The 9,234-nt window shown below is 38.6% G+C and overlaps 1 protein-coding gene across 2 annotated transcripts in view; it reads left to right on the top strand.

Annotated features, from left to right (window-relative positions):
- SLC36A4 (solute carrier family 36 member 4) overlaps window positions 1-9,234 on the top strand; it is a 39,172-nt gene that overhangs the window by 10,238 nt on the left and 19,700 nt on the right. For both annotated transcript variants that reach the window (XM_008636786.2, XM_017738221.1), the window contains exons 7-8: window positions 5,060-5,287; window positions 5,991-6,089. In XM_008636786.2, coding sequence (XP_008635008.2) covers window positions 5,060-5,287; window positions 5,991-6,089 — 327 coding nt within the window. The remainder of the gene's footprint in view (window positions 1-5,059; window positions 5,288-5,990; window positions 6,090-9,234) is intronic.

Genomic DNA, 9,234 nt, shown 5'->3' with positions numbered 1-9,234 from the left:
CAGGAATGTAGTGGAATTCTGAATTTTTTTCCCATTTTTTTAGGGAAAAAACTCACAAAACTTTGGAAATTGTGCTTAATCATATAACTGGATGTGTTAAAAATGTTGCAAAGTACAATAGTAAGTAGTAATGAAGTGCCAGAACTAAATGAACTGTGAAACATTTATTTGGCCTCTTCGTGCCAAATTACAGGGTTATCTCTCTGATAACATACTGATTTTGTTCCAGATCTGGGCTTGTATATTGCACTGGCTGTTGCTCTGAGCTGAGTAAGGAAGAAATTAGGAGGAACCAGTGAGTTCAAGGACTGCTGTTTTGAGCTCACTGGATGTTGAGAAGTCCATAAAATTGCATGACAGAAAGGGTGTTTTGGGATACAGGCAAGGAAACAGTGGTCTCAGTTGAAGAGACTAAGGAAATGGAATTATTTCTTGCTTCTGAGATAGTTCCCATAAGAAGGAAGCGAGTTCATTAGTTGAACTGAATTTTTTGCAGCCTCTAATTGTGCATTAGTTTTCTGAGTGGAGAAGGAACATGGTAACTAGATTTGCACGAGTGTTTGATCTTCCTGGATTTAGCTGAAGCTGGTGGACACTGTGCTTGGACTGTGTAAATGAGTGAAACAAACGGTTTCAGACATCACACCAGCATGGTAAGTTAACGCCTGAATAACTGAAGTGACTCCTGATGTAGTCTTGTGTCTGGGGACATCACTATGCTTAGTGACTTCAGTGGCTATGTACTTCCTTTCTAGAACCATAATGATATTTCCTCGTGTGGTTTAGGGAAATATTTGACACTTCAGATCATGTTGCGTTGTTCAGGACAAAGACAATTGTGTTCAGGACAAAGGCATCGAGTGTTGGCTGTTCCTCGCTCAGCATGACTGCCATATGCAGTTATGCACCTAGAGAGAGAGCAGTAGGAGATGGAAAATGATTATTGTTCAGAGCAGAAATCTGAGGTAATACTGTTTCTAATATTTAGGAGACTAGGTTAAATAGTTGTTAGTCCATCCTAACACGATCAGCAATAAATTTGTGAAGAACTAAACAGCATATGAAAAAGTTTAAAAACCCCAAATTCTTCCTGCTGTTTTGTATTTTGGTACTTTTGGAACAGTTTTAAGTGTTGTCTGATCAATTTTTAAAAGCAAAATTTAGGAAAACACTTTCAAAGTCATGGTGATGTTAGCCCTCACCTGAACAAGTTAGTATAATCTCATCTTCCTTAGAGTTTTCCTTTGTTACTCTCTGCTGTCAAATCTCCCACAGCCAATTGCTCCACTCTAAGAGGGAGAGTAGTGATCCTTACTTTCTATAACTTTTGCATTTTACTTTCTGATTCAGCCTTCTTTGACCTGTCAGTAACTCTTGCCTGTTTAGTTCTCCCACAAGATTAATCCTTGTTGGATCTTATTTGGTATGCCTCTTCTGAGTCCATGTGCAGCATCACTATTTTTTCACATCTCGAAATCCACCTTTAGGGGATATTTCCTCTGGTCTTGCCTAAGCCCACAAGTGGTACTGCTCTGACTGGTGTTGTTAAAGCTGCTCTCTTGATGTGACATTGATTTAAAGGTAGATATGTCCAAAAAAGGGAAGAAACTGTGTTCTCCTGTGCTCTTTTATCAGTACAACTGTGTCCATAACATGAATTTGAATTTGTACATGATGAGAAAGCACTACATGCTACTTTGAATTTAGCAAGTTTTTCCGTGCTGTCTTTGACAATATCCTTGTATCCAAGTAAGTTTGTTATGGTCTGGATGAAGGGATGGATGGATGGATGGACGGACAACTAGCTGCAGAGAATAAAAAGCTGTTTGTATGGTCAGATTCAGAGAGTAGTGGTCATGATCATGAGCCAGCAGTGTGCCCTGGTAGCAAAGGAAAGCAACAGCATCCCAGGCTGTATGAACAGAAGAATTGCTGGTAGATGGAGGGAAGTGCTTGTCATCCTTTACTTCCCATTTGTTAGACCATATATAGAACACTCTTCCAGTATTGAATCCTCAATACTGGAATGCCATTGACAGACTGAAGTGAGTTTAGGGGAGGCTGCTGAAATGATTGGGGCTGAAGAACTTGTCCTCTGAGGGCTGGGAAAACTGGGCTTGTTCAGCTTGGAGAAGTGGCTTTTGGAGGACTTAAGATCAGCCCCCCAGCACTGCAAAGGGTTTGTCTAGAAAATGAAGCCAAGTTCTGTACTGAGGTCAAATGGGAGGGCAAGAGAAAATGGTCAAAAAACATACAAGAAATAGGTACCTCTCGTAGCTCAGACTAAAGACAGCTGTGACTGCAAATCCGGTTAATGTACAATAGTAATCTGTACTGAGCAGGTCCAGAATTTCATTATTTGTATTTTTTAAAAAAATTTTTCCCCCTTCCCAGCTAGAATGTCCTTGATGCCCTGTCTTCTTTCTTTAAACTGCATTTCAAGGAACAGGACCTGCTACAGGCTCCTACAAGTCATGAAGTTTTTGAGAATCCATTTGGCCTCCATTTCGTTCTCCAGTGAATTCTGGAGCAGGGAACAATGTAGGGAGAAGGGTTACCGTGCTTACAATATCATCAAGCGGTTTATGGTGTTGTGGTTTATTGCAGAAATACAAGTCCTATCTAAAAGGTGCAAATGGGAGGTGGGAAGGTGGGGCCAGGGAGGCGCAGTCTGACAATTTCAGTCAGCTGTGTTTTGCTGATTGTGCATCAGTATCCATTCCCCTGATGAAGGTTGTGGAGAGTTTGTGTGTAGCTGTAGTATGTTCTTTCTCTGTGCTTTCCTCTGTATTCTTGTGAAAGTAAAAGGCAGATAATTATTAAGGCTATTTTGTGTGACTACACCTACCTAACACAATGTGGAGATGTGATCTCATCACACACAGCCATCAGGGTAGCCGATCACAATAGACCAAAATTTGAATGAAATTTTATGGAGTATTGTACATTGCATTTTCCAGCTGCATTAGCCAGTAAACTCTAGTTGAATGCCTAGTTGGAATTTGGTGGTGGTAATAGGAAAAAAATATTTCTGACTTCAGGCACTTTCTATTGGGGTTTGTGTATACTAAGGGAATGCCTCTGTCTTTAAGGGAAAACTGAAGTGTTTGAATGATTGCAATTATTTGAGTAGAAGCTGGTTTATACTGTGGTATTGCAAAAATGTGGTTTAGAACCTGAACTGTATCTTGCCTGCTAATTTTTTGTTTGGTTTGGGTTTTTTAAGGAATACATGTTTTATTTCTTTTTTTTCTAATAGCTCATCAGGCTACAGATATTTGTACAAATTGAGGACGCACTGGGCTAAATATTTATTGTAGCAGAGAGTTTATGTGCTCAAATCACACTGTGATTCTTAGAAGCTCTTTTACATGTCCTTGTGTGCAGAACACCTCTGGCTTCCTGCAAATGCATGTGAGCAAGTAAACACACAAGACCTGTTAAAGTGAAAGGCCTAAAGTGCTTGTTCTGTATTTTTGTTTTAAGTATGGTGGGAAAGCAGGAAACTTCCACAGAGAGCTTTATTTCATGTGGCATTAGGGAAGTAATTTGGTTAAGTGTTGGACTTACTGCTTGGCAAAGTTGAATTATTGTAGCTGTGTGAATTCAATTCTAAATGTAATTAGATCTTCTTTGTAGCTTTCTGAAAATGATATCTTAATGAAAACTAACAGATGTTAAATGTCTTGCAAGTGACACTTTAGGTTCTTGTAAGGTAGAAATCATCAGTGTTTCCATGATGACCAGTGGCTCTTTTCATATAAAATGAGATTTCTGGAAAACATGCGGTTGCAGAATTGTATCATTGAGCTTTTCCTTTTTCATAGTGGAAAAAAAAAAGCACAGTGCTTTTGGCTACAGACAAAATAGTTTTAAGTTTATTCTTTCTTCCTGAATTTGTGGATTGTTTGAAACAATGGAAATCAAGTGAGTTATTTCAGTTATGTATCAGTTTAGCATTTTTGTTTGTCTCTGTGCTATAAGGAATTTAATTTTTTTTTCACTGTCTAGGTATTTTGTAGCCATCAAGCCAAAGGCTTCATGCAGCGTGAGTAGATTAAGTACAGTCATAGGCTGATTTGTAAGATGGTGAATGCAATGGTAGGGAAGGAAGAGGTACCTAAGGGAAACAACATGATGAGATTTAAAACAAATTGAACTGTTATCATTTTGCAGCAAGCAGAATAACCACCAGCTCTGGATGTTTTGATTGTGGTTTGCACACAGCACAGATGGCTGTGTACATTTCCACAAAATAAATTTTTGGCAGTTGAAGCCACACTGACTTTTTCCCAAAAGAAGCCATGAGAGTCATGAGTAGTCCCAAACTCAATATTCTGATTTGCACTACAGGCAACTATTATAATGTTATGTACAAAAAAACCTAATGAACTGTCACATTGTGTGCTACTGTTAATTTATAGGCATTAATTTGTATCAGTTTAATAGATACAGGACTCAACTCTGTCAGAGCTTATGGTTTTTAGCGGTGAGTTCATGTTCATTAATAAAAAAGTGAAGAGTGAAAAAAATTATTTTGAATTAAATGAAAGACAAGCATGTTCATATTCTAACATTATTTTGTATGTATGCTGCTATGATGTGCATGGTGAAGGCATAAGGCTGTTAGGCACTGAACTCAGGGGCAATAGCATTTTATCATCTAACTCCCTTACTCTCCCTAGGAAAAGTCAAACTCTTAAGATTTAGGCCCAGATCTGTCTTGCTTGCTTCCAGTTTACCAAACTCTCCCTTTCTGAAAGGAATCTGATCTAAACTGCACGTGTAAATTTCCTCTTTAGTCAGTGGTGGGATAATGACGCTTTCAAGCCCGGATTTCATCATTTGCCTTAAGTGTGAAACACTTGTGTAGAAGTGCCTTGTCTTCCTCTCTGCACTGAGAGTACACGTACAGGGATCTCAAAATTCCTGTCACTCACCAGGTGAAGCAGAGGGACAAATTTCCCTATAGGAGAACAGCAATGTGACCATATACTCACTGCTACCGCTGTTTAACATTTGGTTTTGTTTGTTTGTTTGTTTGTTTGTTTTAATAAAGGTCCATGAAGGATTCTTGGAAAGTAAGATTGCTCCCATGAATGTTAGTGCCACTGGCAGTTCCTCTGAGAAGAGGAATACTGATTTACGAGTATACATGCTGTGCTTCCTACCATTCCTGGTCCTCCTGGTCTTCATTCGTGACCTTAAGAACCTGTCCTTGCTTTCATTGCTTGCCAATCTGTCCATGGCTGTCAGCCTGGTAATTATTTACCAGTATATTGTTAGAGTGAGTATAAAAAAGTTTACTATCTGTTTTTTCCAGTGTGGCAAGTTATGTTTGTTGCATGTAGCAGTTGGTTTCTGATAGATATACACTGACTGACAGTTTCTGAAAGGCAGCAGTATCTTGTATTTGAGGCATCTTAATTTTAGATAATAAAAATATGTCTTTTGATGAGTGGGAAGTGGAGCATGGGGAGGAAGGCAATGAGAGATATTGGCTGGCAAGGAGGCAGGAGAAGTTCTGAAAAAAAATTTGGGTAAGAGCAATTAATCATTCTGCAGGACTTTGGCTTGTATTAAAGAGATGTTATTTTAGTGTCCCTCGTGGTTATGAAGAATATCTGTGCAGTACAAAAGCAGGTTAGAAAGAGCAGTACACTAAGAAGTTTGCAGAAGATAAGATTTAAGATGTGCACTTTTCCCTTCTGTTTTAATTCATGCTCCCGCATGCACACCAGTGTGATACTTTAAATGTGAAAATACCTAGTGACAGTGATAGAACCTAGAATAAATACATCTGCAAGTTTCTGTGTGGGAAGGTGGCTATAAATGTGTATAAAGGACTAAGTTTGGGAGGAAAACCAGGGATTGTAAATAGCAACGTATACACCACTGTCGACATGTACTGAGTTTTCTTTCATATAGCATAATACATCAATCAAAATTGTAGGAAGAGCTAATGCCCTGTTTTGCTTTGTTTTCTTCAGGATATAGCAGATCCTCGAAAACTGCCTTCTATGGTTGGCTGGAAGAAATACCCACTGTTTTTTGGGACTGCAGTATTTGCTTTTGAAGGAATTGGTGTGGTAAGTGCTTTTTACTGACTTTTCAGAATCACTGGCTCTATGCTGAGGATACAGGCAGTTTTACTCCTGTTGTTATTTTCTTGGTTTTGTTGAAGCACTAATCTCCTGTGTTGGTACGAAAGGGATTAATTTGTCTGGTCAAATAAGGCAAAAGTTGTGGACACAACATCCCCATCATTTGGATGCTTAGCCCCCTCCCAAATTGCAAAAATGCCTTTAGTCCCAAATAGTTAATGTCAGGAAAATCCACAAACGCCAGAGGTTTATGTCCAAAAAGGAGACAGAGGAGTCCTGTGACTTTATTCGAATAAAGGGAGAGAGTCCACCGGGGCACACGCCCGCGGGGTTTTCTCTCTCAAGGTTTCGGAGGGCGCAGCCTCCTTTTATCGCAACTCCTGGCCTCATGTCCTGGCCTCTTCCTTTCCCCACTGGCTGAGGTACTAGGAAGGTACAGCCTTCCCGAACTGCCTACCCCATATTCCCCCGTTGAACCTACTGTTTTACCCCAAAGTTCAGAAGCCCAGGCTTGTGCAGGCCCTTGTCTGTTTCAGGAGCCAAGCTGAGTGGGCTCTGCAACAAACTGGCTGCCCAAAGTTAGTAGAGACATTAAGATCCGTTTCAAAGATGTTACCCATACCTTCACCCATCAAATTGTTTGTAAAGACATGAGCTTTCCTGTCTTTAGTTAACCATTTTTGTTCCACCTGATAAATTTTAAAAAGTAGCTAAAGAGATGTCTGGGAATGGTAGGTCATAAATTGTTGGGAAATTACTGTATATGCTTTATTTGTTACATATTTACATACTTAGACAAGTGTTACGCTTAAAGTGTATGCTTAAAATTTAATAACAACCAACCAACCCCTCCTTCTGTTCCCCCTCCTCCCCTCCATCCCCAATAAAAACCCCAAACAAACCCAAACTAAAACAACTCCAAACCAGCATGCTATTAGTCTGAAATGATTCTGTCACTCATATACCACAGAAGATTTTCAAGTCTGTTTTCTTTTTTGGATTTGACAACTCTGACTTAAACCGGATTATTTTACCTTGCTGCTGTCTTATCAGTGGCAGAAGAGCTGCATAGGAAAACCTTTTACCTTACGTTACAAAAGTGTGTTTTCAAACTGTTTTCCACTGTTTCTCACATACAAACTGATGGATGCAGAGGTTTAGCTATCATTTGTCTATCTGGACATCTTTCCTTTTCCATCCATCTGGAACTTTCATTATAGGAAATCAGTTGTTTGTCTGAGATTATTTGATGCCTGGAGGTCTTGGGGAAAGAAACCTCGCCAGGCTCAGAGAATCAAATTGGACTACACTAAGGTTGTTACTTTTAGGTTATGTAGTCTGCCTGGGACAGACTGGACTTACTGTGTGTGTCATGCACAGTAAATCTGAAGAGTGTCCCAGTCGTATCAGGTTTGCTCATGTACTGCATAGCACACAGGTATTTGTAGCCAAGGAATCCCAAGTGAGAATCCTGTAAGCCTCGGGAAAATGGTGAAGGCTTATCATTTGTTAGCGGTAGCTTATTGAATTATAGGTAGGGAATTGGTTTATAGTAATTATTTTCTGGCACGTTAGACGAATTAGCTCCTTAAATTTACATCAGTAGTAGCAGCATTGACTTCCAATGTAAGCCTTGTAAAGAACAGCCCAGAACATTTGCTTGTTTGACTCCCTGGAGAGTTCTTTAAGACCTCCAATTTTTTTTCTCTCTTTTATTCTATTAATATTTATTTTATTTTCCCTCTTTTATTCTATTCTATTTATTTTATTCTCTATTTATAGTGATGTAGGGTTCATTCTGTTTTTACCTTTAAAACATAAAAATACTGCTTTATATTGTTAGATATTAGTGTTATGTAGGTATTGCATGTATTTCTGTATAGGCTGTCTCTGTTTTTTGCTTGGTCATAATTTACTTCCTCTTCAAAGCAAATGAAAAGTGTGGTTAAGTTTTCACTTCGTTACCAGTGTTTGCAAGCTAATTAAATGTTTGTGTTCACTATGGTTCAATACACTTTGTGTGTGTGTTTACATTACACAAGACCATTAACATGGCTACCTTTACAAATTGAAATTAAAGTGCAAATCTATAGCTTAATGTCTGTTCCTTATATGCAGAATGATATTAAGATGTCCCTGCCTCTCAGGGATATTTTGAGCGTGCAGTCTGTTTGCTGTGTTTGCTTATGCTGTACTTGATTGCACTAAAGAGAAGATTTGAAGAAAAAATTATTTCATATATTTGAATAATCAGAACTAAACAAAGTTGTTGAAGCATGAAATAAAAAAAAGATTAGTGAAGCAAAGCAAGACAAGACATTTCCTCTTTACGTAATTAATATTAAGTATAATTCTTGGTGAATGATTAAGTTGATAACTAGTTATTACAGCTCAAGAGGTTACCATAATAAGCCTGTTGTGTAGCTGGTGTGTGGTAACTTGTTACCTCCTGTCTTACTGTCGTTCCTATATCCATGTGGTCGAGTTGTTCTGATAAGGAAAAAAAAAAGCTCCATTTAATTAGATTGGCTCCTTAGTCTACTCTGTCTGACTGCAGGCACTTAAAATGGATTTATGTAATCTCGGACTGGTTTTTAGAGACTTGATCTTAAATTCTGTTCTGGAATGTCTTGCAAATAACACACATTACTGCAAAGCTGTCTGAAGAAGCCTTAAGGTCTTAATTCTCAGAAAAGTTCGTTTTGACTGCTTAATTTTATGCAATAAGTTGGCCTGAAAGAGTTCTAAGGTCTCGTTTTTCCTTTTCCTTGAATCCGAATGTGTGTTATTCCAGTTCTCATCCTGAGAGCTGCCCAATTACTGGGTGTTAGGAAAAGGGACAGTGAAATTCTGAGGTTTTGGGCAGGTACAGTCATCTTAAGCAGAACCTGACAAGAGAGGAAAACTGCCCTCAGTGTGGTTTTTTTGGTTTTATGGGTTTTTTTTTTCCATCCCATTATTCCAAATTATATATTTATTTTTTTCTTTTGGTTTAGCACTTGCCATCACTTAAAATATGACTATAGTTCATTAGTAACTAATAAAAATTAGTGACACTAATAAAACAGAGGACCTGTTCACTAAAGGGAATGTGTTTCAGAGAGATGCAATGATTCAGCAGATTCCTGCT

Source organism: Corvus brachyrhynchos, unplaced genomic scaffold (assembly GCF_000691975.1).
Source record: "Corvus brachyrhynchos isolate BGI_N302 unplaced genomic scaffold, ASM69197v1 scaffold117, whole genome shotgun sequence".
Classification (NCBI taxonomy): Eukaryota; Metazoa; Chordata; class Aves; order Passeriformes; family Corvidae; genus Corvus; species Corvus brachyrhynchos.
Note: the sequence above shows the minus strand (reverse complement) of the source record. Positions and strands in the feature narration are given on the sequence as shown.